The sequence below is a fragment of the Seriola lalandi genome, unplaced genomic scaffold (genome assembly GCF_002814215.2).
Source record: "Seriola lalandi dorsalis isolate HSWRI2012SDOR001 ecotype SW California unplaced genomic scaffold, Sedor1 jcf7180002054684, whole genome shotgun sequence".
NCBI classification, from domain to species: Eukaryota; Metazoa; Chordata; class Actinopteri; order Carangiformes; family Carangidae; genus Seriola; species Seriola lalandi.
In genome coordinates this window covers 174098-192795 of record NW_019525237.1, presented here as the reverse complement: position 1 = coordinate 192795, position 18698 = coordinate 174098, and the positions used below count along the sequence as shown (strand labels likewise).

Sequence of the window (18698 nt, the reverse complement as noted above, 5' to 3'; positions counted from 1 at the left end):
CCTGGATTGCATTTTGATCTACATACCACAAATTGTAGAGACTCTCAAATAACAGCTGTGTCTAAACAAATAAAGCTAATAAAGGCTGGGTTACAAAACACTGAATTACCCGTCGCCTGCAACAACAGCTCACGTTTTCATACTAATTTGGTTGCGGTCATGTCATCTTTGGCATCCTAATCAATATAAAGTCAACAAAACTCAGCACTTCCTGTTTTGTAGCTGGCAGTGTCACAGTGTCAGCGGTTGCGCTAATGCAAACTCCAACAAGGTTTTGGCGAGCGGTGAAAGAGCAGTGCGTATCGACATGGTTAGTGTTAGCGGAAACATCAGAGACTCGGTCTGACCCAGACTCAGATGAGGAGTGTGTTGTGAACCAAAATCGGTTGAATTAGCAGACGTATCAGAACGGTTAGCCTAGTTAGCATCTTGTTTAACATTTAACACCCAACCACACACCGTACCCCTTCCCTCCACCTCCCTATGGGTTGAGAGTGTGGGACATAAATGTAGCTCTTCCTGCACCCAAAGAAACTGCACCAGAAAACATAATCCAGGCAGCAGTTGGCAGTAAAAGCTAGCACCACAGCACAGAATAACTGGTCCCACTGTAACTGTTACTATCCTATTTCCCAGGATCAGTGGGAGCTCCAGAAAAGCAGTTTCTATCTCATTTTCTTCCTGCATCGTCACATCCTGGCTTCCGTGACTTGAAGACTTCCTCTCTCTGTGTAATCTGGGCAAGGAAGATTACGGTCGTCCTTCCCTCCTGCATGATTCTTGCAGGTTTTATCTGTCTGCTTGCTTTCTTTGTCCTCACATTTCATCAGTATGGAGAGAATATGTTTTATTATGTTATGTTATTCCGCATGACTTATTATTAGATTATTGGCAAGTTTGAAGCACCAGAAGACTCTGTAACTCTTTCACTTTTCACTGTAGGATAAAGATGAAAGCTTCCTATTTGAGGCTGAACACGCCCAATGCGGCGCTCAGAGTATAACAAATGACAACAGGGAGTAAACAAATATGCTGCAAGTTGTGCTTCTGTCCCTCCTGCACTGTTGAATGTACATGGACGTTCTGCACAGATAAACCCATTAGTGCAGAGTTCAAAACGCTGACCTTTCAAGCTGGATTTAAGACTTTTAAATACTTCAGAGGTGCCAAATTTCAGACAGTTTTAGACTGTCACCCTCCAGACACCGCTCGCACTCCCCCAGCATCTTCTATATAAAATAAGAGGTCGCATCGAGGGCAAAGGATGAAAGCAAGGGAGGTTGAAGAAAAGAGACAAGTGTGGGGCGGAGAGATAAATATATAGAGCACCAGAGAGAGAGAGCGAGCGAGATGTGTCACTCCCCCTCGAGTGTCTTCTTTTCAGTTCTTCTCCTCCACTTTAAAATTACTGGGAGGCATGGGGAGAGATGGATGGACAGAGAGAGGGAGAGAGCAGGAGAGATGGAGGAGTGTGTCGCTGCCCACTCAAGGGCAAAGAGCACCTTGGCAGCCTTTCTTGCAGAGAGACCAGTCCTGTCAGCCTCTACTTCTTCTTCTTCTTCTTATTCTCTCTCGATTTCTGTCCTCCTCTGCGGTTCCTCTGTCTCGTTTACAGCTTCATTTCCCATCAGGTTGTTTCTCTGCTCTCCCCTGGTGGCTCATACTTGTCATATTCTAACCAGGAAATGTATGGAATTGAATAAATATGGCGTGATCACCTCGCAGTGGCAGGCTGGTACAATATGAAGATTTAATGATCCCCAAGATGCCACAACAAAGACGCTGTTCCTTAAACCCAACTCTTATCTTTACAATAATCCAACCACTTTACTAAAGAACATATTTAAATCATCATAGAGAGAACAACAAAACCTAAAATGGATTGAGCAGAGACAGTTCAGTCTGTTTCTATGGGCAATAACACTGAAAGGAAGCTGTGTTCAATTCTTTAATTCTAACAATATACACATACACACATATTAACATATGTATATTCACAATTTAGGTGAGGAGAAATAATGCTTACATAATGCATACACACACACACACACACACACACACACAGTTGTAATCCATCTTAATACCTCAGGGTGTGAGTGGAGGGACAGAGGAGGATAACTGATCATCTTATAGCTCGACATAATCACAGCAATGGGGGATGATGTTCTTACTGTGTTCCCTCAGGACTCTGTGTGTGTGTGCGTGTGTGTGTGTGTGTGTTTGTGTTGTATAAATCCCATGCATAGTAACAAAATGTATCTCCTATAAATAACGTCTTCATTTATTACTTTTGTTTATTGCCGCAGTGACATTTGCATACACAGAGGATTGTGTGTGTGTGTGTGTGTGTGTGTGTGTGTGTGTGCGTGTGTCACAAAGGTATTTCACATATATAAAAACACATGAAGACATTAGCTGTACACAGACAGAAGCTGACACACGCACACACACACACACACACACACATATTGGATCAATCTTCTGCTGGAGAACATGTCGTGTATTAACAGAATCATCATGTGCGAGCTGTTAACCCTGCAGCTTGTGTGTGAACAGATTAGCTTTCTCTGCACTTTTATAGCACGACGCACATCACACAAACACAAACTCACACACCGACACAATCACGATACACATGCACATGACGGCCTTAAAAAAAAAAAGTCGAAGTGAAAGAGCTTTTATCCTCGTGGTTTGTTTGGTAGAAGAAAAGCTTTCATGGGTTTTGGAACAGATTGTACAAAACACAAGCTCTCTCTCTTTCTCTCTCTCTCTCTCTCTCTCTCTCTCTCTCTCTCTCTCTCTCTCTCTCACACACACATTGTTGACATATTTGCCTCCTTTCACTCGCTCACTGTTGATTATGTTATCTCTGAATAAAAGCCAAGGACTTCTTGCTTCACCTTGTGCTGAAATGGAAGGTTGTGAAAGTCGAGTTGTGCGTCGTCTGTAGATTGTGCAGAAATGTGTATTTTTTTCAGTTTGTATCACTTTGCTGCATCAAGTATCTGTTTAATCTGATCCCTGATTCAACATGCAACCAACATGAATGTTATCAGAAGTGTCTGTTGCACACATGCGTCACAGTTTTCCTGTGCAATGAGGGATTTTTGCTTATATTTTGGATGCACTAACTTCTGATGTTACATCCAAATAAAGCAGTTTTTGATCGTTAGCTACTATTTAGTCGCTACTTACCTTCATTTAAACCGTGTCTAATCATCTGACAGCTCTTGTTTCTTGCACTCACCTGACTTGCATTCATTTGGAGTCGAGTTTCAGTCCACCTCATGAATGTAAGTCCAATATTCCCTCTCTTTTTAGCTCTGCTTTGGTCACCACCAACAACTAAGGGAGTTATGTGGCTCATTAGCTGCTAGATGCTCCACTATATGCACCATGTTTTTCACTAGCTTTGTGTGACTGTTGTTTGGTGCTAAGCAGACAGTGTACAGGGGGGTTACAAGGGTTATTTTTTTAAATGATGCCAATCAGTAAAGTTGTAGGTTAGAGAACCAAAACAATTAGCTTAAAGACAAGAAAATGGCTAAAATGCTTGTAGCTACTTTAAGTTTGTGAGTTTCCCTTTTGAAAACACCACTTTAGTCTGCATATACAGCACATACAGGATATGCACGTATGTATGTAGCTCAACAGAATCTGTGAGTGAGTGTTTTTGTGTCATGTATCAATACATTTTCCAGCACAGTATGCATCATTATAGATGTAATGTATGTGCACATGCATGTACGAGTTACCATCTGTGTCCTGTCCCTGTAGTTTTTACATAATGTCTCCTTACCTTTAAAACCTACAGAGCCCAAACAGAAGTAGGCCCCATCATCCCATTCAGCTATAGGTCCACTGTGTGACATGCGGGAGAATAGACGGATGGAAAGAGTAAGAGATGGATGGAAAGTCAGTTTTAAAGTCAGAATTAGCTTATTTTTATTTATAACACAGTCTGTTGTCCAAACTCACCCACTGTGTAATTTAATTCAGTGTGGTTCGCTTTCATTTGGCTTTCAGTGCTTCCTTCTGTGTGATCAGACAGTCTGAGCTGCCTGCAGGGTTTAATCACTGCTCATGTTTATCTGATTGGATCAGTATTGGATCTGTAAGTCAATGTACTTATGAAAATATAAAAACACAGCAAACTCATCCCTGACTTACCAGCAAATTTCTACAACAAGGAAGTTATTTTTGTGCCTTTATTGGATGGAGACAGACAGGAAACGCAGGAACAGTAGACAGCTGCCCCAAGAATTCAACTTTACGTTCAGAGTTGTTTAAATTCGGTTGTCCTATAGCTGCCAGTGAGGGTGGACATTATTAGACATTTAGTCATCATCAGTGAGTCCAGGATTTATCCAGATGGAGCTTTTGGGCTCTGCTACTCGGTTAGCAAGCAAGCAGAGAAACATACCATCAGTCCTTCACCTGGGCATTCAGGTAATGATAGTCCTGGTACAACAAACTGCCGTCATTTGCTGTCAGTACAAAACAGAAAAACACACAGAATTTTCAATAATAACTGCAATAACATCAGTGGATGTGTGGAAGCAGGGAGGAGAGGAAAAGGGGCGGTGAAGGCAAAGAGGATTTCTGGAGTCAATGAAAGGCTCATTGTGATAAAACCACCTCTGACACTTTAAGCTGTAAAGTATAAGCCAGTGAAGCAGGGATTCAGGGGGGGAGGGGGGGGTCACATACACAGAGACAGACACATACTGTAGTCAGCCAGAAATACCTACAATCAAAGGAGGAAGGAAAAGGGAAAAGTGGGTCGACAACAGCAACAAACAAAGAGGAAGTTGACTTTAAAAACTTTAAAACAGTAGAAACCAAAAAGATCAGCCGACGAGCAATAAAAGGCAATAAAAAGCAACTAGCCGTGCATTACGGGCATTAGCCGGCACATCTGGGACATGTGCTCGACCAATCAGATTGCTCCAATGAAAACTCCCCGTTGTGTAAACACCCAGACTTGAGTGCACACAAACACACACACAAAGACACATTATGTACCTAAGCTACGACTGGACACCATCTGGTGTGCCGCACACAGTCCAGCAGGAGAAGTATTGTATTTACATTCCAGGAGGGAACGCCGTGCTTTATGGGGAATTATGGGCACAGCTGGAGCACGCCTTCGACCAATCGCAGCGCTCAGACAAAACCGTGTTATATTTAGTTTGGTTCCTTGTTACAAAGCAGTGGTCAGTGTTCCTCCTCAGCTGCAGCAGCTTATGCAACATCAGAAGACTCTTTCAGATGTGTGTGTGCAGACACTGTGTGTGTTTCTGCATATATGTGTAGGCGTTGTGTATGGCAAGATCGAGTTTTCATTAAGTCTCCGCCTCACTAATTAACTTCACGTTATGTTCAACAAACTACATTTGAAGCTAGTTAGCTGTTAGCTGGTGATGCTAGTGACTTCCTGTTGACAGGCTAGATTTGGTTGGATACAGCTACAGCTGTTTTATCGTGGGTTTGCACATTATCAGAGTTGATACTTGCTAAAACATTTTTTGAAATTTAAATCTATTTTAAACGAACTGGTGCAAAGAGATGTTACACACAAACCTACAGATAGTTTGAAGATTGGCCGGCTGGTGCAGCCCAGTCCTGATCCCTCTGTTTGTTTCCTCAGGCTTTTCTTGTGGTTGAAATCCAGTGTGTGGGCTTCCTCCTCTCTTTTATTACCAACCTCCCATCACAGACATTTCATTTATAACAAGACCACACGGCTCAACAGAAAGTTATGGCATCCCTGATCCTCTCAGAGATTCTCAGCACCGATAAAACAAGATTTAGCTTGTGTTACCTGGAACATGAAGCGACTGAGAAAAGGCTGTCTGCGATCTATTTGAACTGAACCAAACCTAACAACATTTAGTTTGTCTTGTGTAATTCGTGTAACATATTTGGTTTCTTTGGAATTAAATAACACGTAACATGTCAACCATTCAATGCAGCTGACAACTTGATGACAGAAATGCTGCTAAAAGTGTGTATCACGCTTCACACTCAAGTAATATAATAGTGCTATTCACAGGAGTCACCAAACACACAAGCACACACTCACACAAAGAAGCCACACTCGAGCATATTTCGCCTTCAGTCTCCCGCCCGCGCTCTCTTTCCTTCCTTCTTTCTCTGTCTTTCTTTTCACATGTTCCCCGTGGTGGGAAATCAACTCAACCAACAGTCTCTCATTTTCCACGGTGTTACTCACAACATAGTTCCCACCGGGGCCGCTGCCTTTATTACTTTCACAATACAGAACTGGAAAAGTACTGATTGCTTTGGTTAAACTTAGGGGTGTTTCATTTTTGTGCAATGGATTTGATAAATTACCAGAGATTAAAAAGAAAAAAAAGAAAAAAGCCAGCACATATAAATGAAAGCTTAAAGATATGAAGGCCCTGCAGACCCGCATGTGTTTCAGTTACGATTAGGCCTCCTTTCAGGTTGATGTTGTAGCAGAGGCCTGATTACGGGACGTTTACCATACCCAGTGCTCCAATAAGAATGGGGATGATTCGCCTCGACAGGTGCAACAGGGAGATTTCAGTCATGTGTTCTGTAAACGCCCACACACACACATACCTGGGAGGAGGTTTAGTCGGAGGAAGGCGTCAAGAAAACACAGGAATATGAATAGCAGTAGCAGTTCATGTTGTTTCTACTGTCCATGACCGTTTGTTGTTATTATTGTAACCATGACGACAAAGATCGTGTAATGTTGAGGAGGTATTTATTTTAACCCAAATCACGATCTTTTCCTAAACATTACCAAGTAGCGTTTTAACCAAGTCATGACCATTATTAAGTAACCTCAGCGGACCACAGTAGGTACGCCGCTCTCGCCACAGTCTGCGTGTTTGTTATTGTAACCATGACAACCAAGGTCTGATCCATTGTCGGTACAAAATTACCAATCAGTGCAGCTTTAAGTGATCAAATAAAACCATTAACATAATTACTAAATGAAAAGTTCACGTTCCAGCGGGACTTATCTTTCGTCTAATCATCTTTCACATCAAGTCAAAACCATATACTAGAGATGTTTAACAAGCTAACCAAAGTTTGGTTGAGCAGTAACTCCCAAACAGGCTGTTAACAGCTGCAGAGGAGAAAACCCATTCCTAACACCTTTCTCCTCTCTGAGTGCCTGGATGTCACTGAGCCGCTCTGCTCGCCGCGTCCAGAGTACCGACTGTTGTTGCTGTTGACGCAGCGACTGCACTTTAATGTCATTTTTGACAGCAGCACTGAGGATATGGACACACACGCTCATACAAAAGACTTGACGTGGAAGTGTGTTTTTTAGTTTTTAGTTTTTTTTTGCTCACACTCAAATTCAGCACTCAGAGGACTTGTCTGGAAGAGCCGTGTCTTCTCTCCTCTCACTGCTGCAGTGTCATAACTTTTAATCAAAGCAAGTCAGCTCTGCCAGACAAAAGGGGAGATACAGAGACAGAGACTGACACACACACACACTCAGGGTCAGAGAGTGTGTTTAAAAAGATTAATGACTTCCACAACTGTCCTACACACCAGGTTAACAACAAACATACAATATAGCCCTTCATTCTCTGCGTGTGCTCAGGGCCTCCTCTCTTCTGATTGGCTCACTGACGTGTGGTTACTACATCTCCAGAGAGAGAAGCCTGAGAGAGGAGATGTAAAACTACAGCGAGATGGTTTTTGGTTCTTAAAACCACAAAAATATCTTCTTACGGATCAACACTTTAAATATGGGACCTTTAAAAACAACAAGTGTTTTCGGATTTGCAAAGTTTAATGAGCAGAGGTGTAGTACACCGCAAAACACTTCCTTGCCTCCTTATTTATCTTCCATTTACCAATAAGTAATGTTTGAAAAATGTCTCTGGGCTTCAATCTGTATTTGATCTGTGAATCAGAACATTTCAAACGAGTAAATTAGGTCCAATTTCCCAGATATTGCAAAAAATAAAAACAAAACAGCATTTTCATCCACTGGAAGCAGAAACTGTTTTTGTCAATAAATAGATTATATGATAAATGTATACGGGGGTGCAACTGTTGAATAGATGAATTATGATGACGGATCGGAGGAATTGTATAACATTTTAAAAAATTTTCCGTCCGCAGCGACCTCCAGAAGAGTTTAACCTGCTGAAGTCCTGACACTGCATGTTTTTCCTTCAGACGGCAGATAACCGTTTTCCCTCTAAACCAACACATCAGCTGACGTTAAAGCACAAACACAGTTCATCTTCTCATAACAGATTATTTAGATGTACTTTCACCTTGGTGTTTCAACCCAGCTGAGGGAAACATTTCTGATTTCCCCTCCTGGCATTTCTAACATTCAGTTGTAATCTGTCTTCTGTCTCTTTCTATTTGAGACTTAATTAATCTCTCTCAGCAGGACGCTGCTTCTCACATTCCCAATCTCACGTTCACTCAATACCTCCTCCCTTTGTGTTTCATTCACTCTTTACAGTATGTGCACTCTCTCTCTCTCTCTCTGTCTCCTGCTCTCTCTCTCCCTCAGTTGAGTGATACTGGCTGATAAATGTATGGGGGGGGAGGGGGGGTCTCAGGTCTGTTTCTGATTAATAGCCAAGAGGCCATTCAGGAAACATAATGAGTCTCTGTGTGTGTGTGTGTGTTCTCCATGGTTGAGTGGTTGTAGCTTCCCTGTTTGCGAGTGTGTATCTCTCTCGTAGCGCAGATAGTGATGAAAAACGCTCCATTTTCATCATCGCCCTCACTTATCGATTCCTGAGTGACATTTTCCCATTTCTCCTCCGTTCCTCCATTCACTGCTTATCCTCCTCATCCACTTCCCTTCTCCTTAACATCCCTCCTTTTCTCTCGCTTTGGGGTTAAGAATACAAATTACACAGCGAGACACCAGCTATATGAACTTAAAGGTTGTAATTAAACATCAATACGTCTTTGCCAAATGAACTGGGAGACCACAGTGGAAGCAGCTCGGAGCCGGTATCTCACTGCAGAGGTGGCGCTGCTCTCAGCGCAGGTCATCCTGGACCTTAAAGTGGTCAAGGAAAAAAAAACAAAAGTTCCAAAACAACTGGGCAACATCTGCTGGTGAAGATCAAGTCATATGATCGAAAGCTCCTAAAGCTTTAGGCTGCTGTTTCCGCTTTTTACCTCAACTGTCTTTCGGTGAGAAAGGTGGTGACTAAAAAAAAGTTAAGTGTTGTCAAGGTTGCTAGGTGACAGGAGCCGCACTTAGCGACAGAACGCGAACATCCTCCGTAGGTCAGACAGGATGCGACACCTGAAGTGGGACACAGCTTATGTGTCACACTGATTAGAATTCAGTGGTGAAAGGTTAAAGGTCAAGGTCACTGTGACCTCACATTTCTGGCCATAACTCAAGAATTCATACCGTAACACTAGAAACCTTTATTCAATCCTTCCTTCCTGTGTCCTAACTTTCTCCTTGAAGTCTAACTTTATTTGCCTCCCTCCTCCCTTCTTAGTCTTTCTCTCTTTTAAAATACAACAGTAGTAAAACCCTGTCACACAGATCCATTAATATTCTTCTTCAGCGCTGCCTTCTTTTACTCCCCGTGCAATCATTCTCTCACATTCATTCACCTCTCTCTCTCTCTCTCTCTCTTTCTCTCCGGCTTTTGTCATCGTCTGTCATTTGTATACTTTGAATCTTTGAGTTTTGTCCTCTACGGCTTCCTCTTCTCTCTCTCTCTCTCTCTCTCTCTCTCTCTCTCTCTCTCTCTCTCTCTGCAGCACCCGAAGGCTCGTCTCTCTCTCCTCCTGTGTATAATCTGGAGTCTCTCGACTGCTTTAAGGAACGCTCTGTTCTGTTCTCCGTTGCGTCTCAGAGCGAACACGCTGTTATCTGTCTGCCCAATTTTACACACTGCATTGTAATGCCTTCGACACATCGATGTGCCCCCCCCACACATACACACACACACACACTGACACACTGACAGATATATACACTTCCAGAGCTGCACTTCCATCTTCCATCCTTCCTTCTTGCGATCCGTCACAGCAGTCGACAGAGACAGAATATCTTTAAGTTACAATACCACTCAGTCACCCATCACCCTGTCACACTCACACACACACAAACACACACGCTCACAGATGGAGGGATTATGTGCTATCACATTAGCAGTGCAGCTTTGTGTTAATGGCCTTTTACATCACTTTGGCACTTTGGCACTTTGACTTTTTAAACACATTCAACCTTCTGGCCTGTGGAGGAAAATGTCGAGCTGCTGGAAACGCTACATTCTTTTTCACTGGTTTTGGTTAGCTATGCTAAAATGCTGGTTAGCAGAGTTGCCAAAAGTAAACTTGCTACTCTGCAACACTGTCAACTTCAGTTTCGGAGATGCGGTTGACATGCAGTGTGGGCCCTCGTTTGGGATCGAGTCAACTTCGTTTGTCAAAAATGTGCATTAAGACATAAACACACACAGAAGTGAGTGCACCTCGCTTTTCTTTTTTTTCCAGAAACAGATGCAGATGGATTAAAGCTGAAAAATGAAAGAACTGTTACAGGAAAGTTCAGACGTGCTCATTACAGTCCCGGGTTGTAAATTATCGTGCAACAACCAGCCGTCTTTACAGCCTGTTGCAAAGACACAAATAACCCAATTAAACAGCATGAAGTCAGTTTTAGCTGCAGTAACAAGCCTCTGAAAACATGTACAGTATACAGCCCTGTAAACTTAGCATTTTGTTTCAAAAGTTTTGAAAGTATATTTGTACCACGACTAATGTTCTAATATATTACTACTGCAATGTTATGTTAATGTTATTTGGTGTTAATGAGCCACTTCCTTGTTCCTCCCTCCTGCAATGCTTTCAGCTACGAGGGGAATGTGTAAATAGAGTTTTATATATTATGCATAACCCTGCAACCCCTGGGATAACACATTCATGAATCTGCAGTCATTGTTTAGTGTCAGAGTTTAGGTTTGCTGTATGAGAATGCATTATAACTAAGTAGGTACGTTTTTATTTCGTCCTCCTTCCTCCATCCAGTCCATCCATCTCGTTGTAATGGCGCTCCATCTGTGCAGTCCATTAGGTGGCCTCATGGCTTAGTGGCTGCACTGATGAAAATGACCCATGTGACACAACACCGTCCACACAGAGAAATAAATAAATCAAAGAGCGACGCTGTCACGCATCGGGACACGATCCTGTGCGAGATTCTGGAGGCTCGTGACTGTTAATGTGATTTGAGCATCTTACAACAATGTTCCTCTTAAATCCCTCATGTTAATGTGTTCTCGTGATGTTTTTATGAGGTTTCTACGAAGGAAAAGCAAAGAGCAGCAGCCGCAGTGTCAGTTCAGTGTCAAATTACTGTCGCTCTTCTGTCAGCTTTTCATTTGATCTTGTGAAATTACAGGATTTCACCTTGTGTTACTTTAGAAAACAGGTTTGATCAAAGAACATGTGACGTGGGAAGGTGTAAGGAGATATGCACAAAACATATTGAATATTGCATGAAAATAATTTTTCATACAACAGTTTTTCTTGCTGCGACAAACGGGTTGAAGTTAAGAATCATCTTATCTCACCATAAGATTCTGGAGTGTGTTTGTTGACGACAGGGTGCCTGTGTTGGATGAAAGAACTGGAGATTACTGGTGCATTCAGCTGTGTTGTTGTGGTTGTTGCTGGTGTGTGGGAGTGTGTGTGTGGGAGTTGCTGGTTTCCGGAGGTTTTCACTCACTTTTACCTCAGTTTTGATCTGAAATGTTCCACAAAAGAGCATCAAAAGTCAAAGTGTCTCTCTTTTTTCTCTCTCTTTCTCTCCTCCGTCTTTCTCTGCAGGCAGATGGATGGTGCTGATCCCTCGCTCCGGAGGTGTGGAGTGACAGATGACAGAGGGATTGATACAGCGGGAGAGAGAGAGAACGAGAGAGGTCACTGCCACCGGTGACGGAGACAACAAGCAAAGGTCAAGCCGATCATTCGGGAGGCGAGGAGAGGTAAGTGACTGGATTTACTCTCTCTGTCTTTATAATCTCTCTCTCTCTCTCTCTCTCTCTCTCTCTCTCTCTCTCTCTCTCTTTCTTTCCATCTCATTCTTTCTTCTTTTCTCGTGTTACTTCTGTGATATTTCTTGCTCCCTTTTTCTCCTTTTGTGTGTTTCTCCTTCTGATCCTTCACTTTGTAAAACACGTAACACCCTCAGTGTTCACGGTGCTCAATATTTCAGAATAAAGCGGCTTCACTTGCGATGCAGCGCGGCGCTTTGTGTGGAGGCTTTTTCAGCGGCTCCGCTGGTTCTCACAGTATTATTTTCTTAGCTTTAAAGCTAGTGGCTGAAGGAGATATACGGCCACTGGATTGTGCTGTATCACAACAGTGACTCGACACACAGTCGGTTGGTTCAAGTTTCTCTGTTTGAAACTCTCTCCGTGTGGCAGCTCTTCCTGGGAAACGGCCTCCGCTGCACCTGAAGTCATATGTTTTGTTTTTTTTAAACGCAGCTTTTAAGGAATACTCAGCAGTTAGCACGCAGCTACGTGCTAACAGGCAATGAAACGAAAACAGCAGAACTAGATGCTGGGATTCTGTTTGTAACACTGAATTGATGATGGTACCTGCAAGGTGAGGCTCACCTCACAGACACAGATTAACGAAGACATCAGTGGGTTTCTTTTTGGTAACAAGGTTGTTTGTACTGCATCATTCAGGAAGTGTGCAACACGAAAATAGTAAAATTACACATATGTGAAGCTAAAAAGACCATGAACATCATTTTCAGTAATCCTGAGAGGCCCATAAAAGATAAAACCCACACCGATTGTGATCTATAAGATATCCTTGTAATAAGGAGCCGATCATCGCACCACATGCAGCAGTCTGATCAACTCATCTCCTCCGTTGAGCCATGATGTGAGGCCACACAGTGTCAGTGGGATTCTGAATGAGGTTTTCTTACTTATGGAACAGAACCTGGTTGGTCAGTCGATCATGTGACCTTTGCTTTGCTCTTACGCATCTACAATGAAATGGATAGTAGTGCAAGTGATACTGAAATATTTATGAATAGAAAACACTGCAAACGAGAAATGATTCCTCCTAAGAAATGTGATGTACCACAATGTATCCGTACAGTACGAATCAACAATGCAAACACAGGTCATTTCAATCAAGATGTAATAGAAGTAATAGATAATCATTATAATCATATATAAGCATCTCCTCTGCTGCCACAATACAAAGTATCAGTCTCTACTGTCACAGAAGTTGGTGTTTAATCATTTAACATTCAACGTTTATAGCTGGAAGTGTTTATGGATATGAAATATAAACCCTTGAATGTTAAGCTTCAAACCACACACACACACACACACACACACACACAAACACAAAAAACAATTAGTACTGTTTTCCTTTTTAAGGGCAGTCTAACAAGAAGAACATTCCCCCCATCACATTTCCCTGTCACCCTCCACTGTTTTATCTCGCAGGGCAGAAATGGCTTCAACCAACGACGAGTGCAGCAGCAATTTGCGCCCACAGTGAAAAGCAAAGCGACGGCGGCGACATCTGTGCCTTAACTAGGCGTCAGCGGCGTGATCCACTGCGAGTCTCCAGCTATATCTGTGTTTCTCTCTCCAGGAAGTGGAGTGGGAAAAAACATTTTTACAGTCACAACCACCAATTATAATCTACGGACGACTTGATTGGTTGGCGCGCGCGCTCACTCGCTCCTCAGGCTGCGTCTAATCTTGGCTTTGAAACTACTTTTGAACAGTGTGTTTTCATACCAGGTTTAAGGCTAAAACTAGATGATTAAAAGGGGAAAAGATAATTGTTGTTAGAATAACGAGTTAGTGTCCTGTGGTAGTCGAGGGATTGGTTCAGTTTTCCCTCCCTCTCGTTCGTGTGTTTCCTCAATCCCTTTTTCCTTGATCTTCCCACTCCTTTCTCCATCTAACCTTCCTCCTCCGGCTCTCCCTCACCTCCTCCTCGCTCTCTCTCTCTCTCTCTCTCTCTCTCTCTCTCTCTCTCTCTCTCTCTCTGTGATGTATTGCTGCTTTATCAGACTGGTTAAATGGCTCGCCTGCAGTGCTCTTTAGTTTCCTGTGAACTATGCTGATACTCTCCCTGAGAGGACGAGATAGGGAGCAGTCTGTCCAATTCACTGAACAGTGCAGAGGTGACACACACACACGCACACACACATTCCAACATGTACAAATACACACATATAATTCCTTATCTACCATCTCATATCTATTCTTATTTAAAGTTGTTTGCAGTTTTCTCCTGTTGCATTTTCATTTCTTTAAGCATCTACTGATTTTCAACCCAGACCTTATTATAATGTTGTTTACCATCACTTAGACTCATGCATACAGCGACCTCATTAAGGAATTAAGGACTTGAGCTTCAAGAAACCCCACGACTCCTCTTTACTGTTCATATTGACTATATGCTGCACTTTTTTTTTGTTAGTTTTTTTCAGCATAGACATGGCCAAGACAAATAATCAATAAATCCTGATAGAGAGTGTGGTTTACAGCCTCCTCTAAACGGCTGACGATGTCGACGTGTCTGACTGGACTGTAAGCTTCCTGTTGCTGAAAGGTTTTTTCCAGGACTTAAATAATGACCCAGTTGGATTAAACCGAAGCCGAGGTCAAAGTTAGTGGTGAAGTTGCTTTGAGAATGATTGAATATGAGGGGAAAACGCTGTTTGATATGGTCGGAACTTCCTCATTCCGACTAGTGATAACAGGTGATACGGGTGAGATACAGCACAACGCCTCGGGAATAGCAAAGTAAGCGAACATTGTGGTTACGAGGTCAAGAATGGACCTCCATACTTAATCCTATTTGGAAGAGCAGGATAGATGGTTGAATGCAAAGTGTCTGACTCTGACAGTGGAGACCGTGATTCACATACATTTAACCTGCAATCGATATTAGTTCCTTATGACCCAACCCTTTCTCATCATGAGGAATCAAAGTTTTAAACGATGCTCATGAATAATATTGATCATATATTTTAGAGTCAAAACAACATGCACCAGACTTAAGGGAAAAAAATTTAATTGATAATAAGTGGTCCAGATCTGCCCCAGAACTGAATGGGTTCTTCCCTGGCCGATGCCCCATGCCTCCACCAAGGTCAGTGTAAATCAGTTCAGTTCTTTTTGCGTAATCCCGCTGACAAACAAACAGACATGAGTGAAAACATAACCTACTTGGCGGAGATAAAAAAAGAAAAAGTAGATCAGCAGATGGCGAGGCAACACTGTGGTTTAACTGTTCCATCTTCCCCCCATCCGACCGCTGGACGTGGTTATTAATATAAAGTGAAGTGAAGAATAAGACCAACATGAGCAGTAGGTTGTTTAGACATGAAAGTGTTACTGATCTTCTCAATGAATTCTTGGTGTAAAAGTCAGTAGGTATATTTCTCAAAATGTCAAAGTATTCCTACAAACACAGAGGATGCAGATCAGAAAACAAGTCATATGAATCACTTTTTCTGAAGGTCACACAGTGTGGGTCGGTTTTGGAAGAGGCTGCAAACAACTTGTTATGATTGGTTGTTTTCTTAGGTTTGAGGACTTGTTGCAGATAACACAAGAAGGAACATACAATGCGTCTGCCCACACACACACGTCATTAACCTGAAAGAATGATGATGTTTGCACATAATCGCACCTTGATGGCTAATTTATGCATGAACATTCATTTAGACAAACAAAAGCAAAACCAAAAAAAATGAATACGCTCGCACACATTGAGATACAATGGATTCACATTAGACAATGGAAAAGTCAACATGCCCACACAGTGTGAAGAAACGCAAAGACGCGGTTTGATGTTTGTGCTTATAGCAATGAGTGAAATATGTTCACGCACACTTGGCCTCTTCTATTCTGCTTGTATTATCATAGACTCAACACCCACTAAAACATTTCAGCTGGAGGCCTGGATCCGTCTGGAGATGTGTTGGCTTTTTATCTCCAACACACACACACACACACACACATACACACACAAACACAGAAGGAAACACACATGGGAAGCGCACACACCCATTCACTTTTCATTCTTAAACATGCGCCCACACATATTGAAAAAATGTCCCATTGGTTTTTCAGCCTTCCACGCTTTGTCTCACTGACAGACGTACTGTATGTGCACACACACACACTCTCTCACACACTCACACACACACACACACACACACACACACACACACACACACTCTGACTATTCCACCTGTCCTTGAAGACATTTATGAGGTGCTAAATCACTAAGCCGTCTGAGTGGTAAGGGTAAATAGAGAGGACAGCCAGTGCTTCTGCTCACACCACACACACACACACGCACGCACGCACACACACACACACACACACACACACACACTGCGTAAACATCAAAGCTTCTGTTTCATTTCATCTCCCTTGGTTTATTTTAAATGACTGTTTTTAAATGCGGCATATACGTATATATATGTATGGTAGTCATTCTCTCTCTAAAACTTTTATTAGGATCACAGACAATATCATGAATAAGTCCAGTAAAAGAAGAACCGCTGTGAGGAGGCAAACAACAAAGAAAAGAAGGGAAAGAAGACGAACTGAGTGGGTGGGTTGGTAGATGGGTGGAGATGGAGGGAGAAATGCGGGAATAGTGGAAGGGAAGCAAAAAATGGGAAGTTTGGGAATAGGAATCAAGGAAATTGGTGGAGAATTTAAATGAAAGAAATGGAAGTCAGAAAGGAAGGATGGAAAATTTTAAAAGCATGAATGAGGGTAAATGGAAGGAACGCTGGAAAGATCAATGCATGTGTAAATGTGGAGGGAAACTGGAAAGTAAGAATACACAAAGACGGACAGTCAGGACGATGTAAGAGAGGAAAGTTTGATTGAGCAATACAAACTGTAGAAACAGGAAGTTCAAAAGATCTGATCTCTTTTTGTTGTTGTTGTTGTTGTTGTTTATTTCTTACACAGAACAACCTGATCCTCCAACTCTGACCTGAAAGAAGAAAAGCCACTTGCAACACCTTGGATACAACCAACCACACCAGCGACACTTACAGCCGATTTCAGATACTAAAACTATCCGGCAAAGATCTGGTGGACCGGTGGATACAGAAAGCAGCAGCCATGGATATGAACAATTCAGTTTTTAGCTCCGAATTAGGGACTCTTAAACTCTTAGCTACATCATGAGGTGGATGTGATTCAACAGCAAGAAGCAACACAAGGCGATTTGACTCATCATCGTATACCTTGAGAACGCGTCGCCACTGATTTATTGGCAAGAAATGGGAGATTCAACCCTCAGTGAACAATCTGAGGCTGTTTGCAGCTAGCAAGACTTTACTGGAGTACAACTCTAGAACACTTGTAGCTAGTTCCTCCCCATCCCCTCTTCCCCATCCCCATCATTCCCCATTCCCCAAGTTGAGCCCTCCCTGTTTTCTCCCCTTCCCCCAGATCCTGGTTTTATCAATCTTTGATAGTGTGCTGTTGGTTAAAGACACACTTTAAAACTCAATGTACCGTGAGCCTCTCTCCACCTTCTTCTTCCCTCTGCTGGTGAAAAAGGTGGATTAAAACCAGGGGAGTTCCTCCTTTGTTCAAGCTCCTCCAGCGTAAGGGTCTCTCTTTGGGATGGGTGGCCCAGCAAGGGCTCTCCTTGGAGGGTTCAGCACAACCACCTCCTCTCTGGAGGTGGGAGGTCGGATGTCTTGGCCGAGCAACAACCCCCTGGACCTTAACCAAACCCTGCCTTGGGGGAGCGTTGGTGCGGGAGGCGCGGCGGCCATGAGTGCAGGCCTGGACAATTTTACCCAGGAGTCAATCACCAGGGCAGTGATCAAAGAGAAAAACTGGCCGGCGCTGCTCATTCTCGTCATCATCGCGTTGACGATCGGCGGCAACATCCTGGTGATCCTGGCGGTGTCGCTGGAGAAGAAGCTACAAAACGCCACCAACTTCTTCCTGAGGTCGCTGGCTGTGGCAGATATGCTCGTGGGCATCCTGGTCATGCCGATCTCCTTAATCAACATCCTCTATGGTGAGTCACAAGAAAAATACTTCTCATAGAGGTTGAACAAGCAACAAACACCAAAATTCAAGGTTGTTGATTTAGTTTCCTCAATGTAAACCTTTTACACCCTTTTCACTAGTGTAAAAAAGTGTAAAAAATTACATTTAACAAGACTTAAAGTCTACAACCATGCGTAACTGTGTGGTGTATTTAGCTAAAGGCTAATAAGTGCTTGTAATTACTGATTTCAGTCTTTACGCTTTCTTGGTCTAATCATAAAAAGACAGATAGACGCCTATAAAATCACACAATATTTGAACAATCTTCACTGCTAATTCTTGCCCCTGATCTTGAGCATCCACCCACTCACCAGCTGTTGCCAGCACACTGTCACATGCTGAATGTCAGTATTTCAGAACATTTTTCAGCGCAATTATTGAAATGATTATTGCTTCTCCGAGACGTTGCACACTGTTATTTTGTGACTTAAACAAGACCCGGAGGATGCCACTTGATAATTGCAATATCGTACCAGATATCAACTGCTGTTCTTGCTTACAATATCTGTGCCAGGGTTCTGCGTTAATGCCAGCATTATCTTAATCGGATGGAGTGGGGGAGTGTGTGTGTGTGTGTGTGTGTGTGTG

General features: G+C 42.7%; 1 protein-coding gene and 1 long non-coding RNA gene across 2 annotated transcripts in view; both read left to right on the top strand.

Annotated features, from left to right (window-relative positions):
- The window catches only part of LOC111667110 (uncharacterized), an 88074-nt gene extending 70448 nt beyond the window's left edge, over positions 1 to 17626 (top strand). The window contains exons 3-4 of the long non-coding RNA XR_002761627.2: positions 11848 to 12005; positions 17007 to 17626. This is a non-coding gene — a long non-coding RNA (uncharacterized LOC111667110). The remainder of the gene's footprint in view (positions 1 to 11847; positions 12006 to 17006) is intronic.
- An 11-nt stretch (positions 17627 to 17637) lies between these two features.
- The window catches only part of htr2cl1 (5-hydroxytryptamine (serotonin) receptor 2C, G protein-coupled-like 1), a 17132-nt gene continuing 16071 nt past the window's right edge, over positions 17638 to 18698 (top strand). The window contains exon 1 of the mRNA XM_023422690.2: positions 17638 to 18078. Within this exon, the coding sequence (XP_023278458.1) occupies positions 17673 to 18078 (406 nt within the window). The 5' untranslated portion in view covers positions 17638 to 17672. The remainder of the gene's footprint in view (positions 18079 to 18698) is intronic.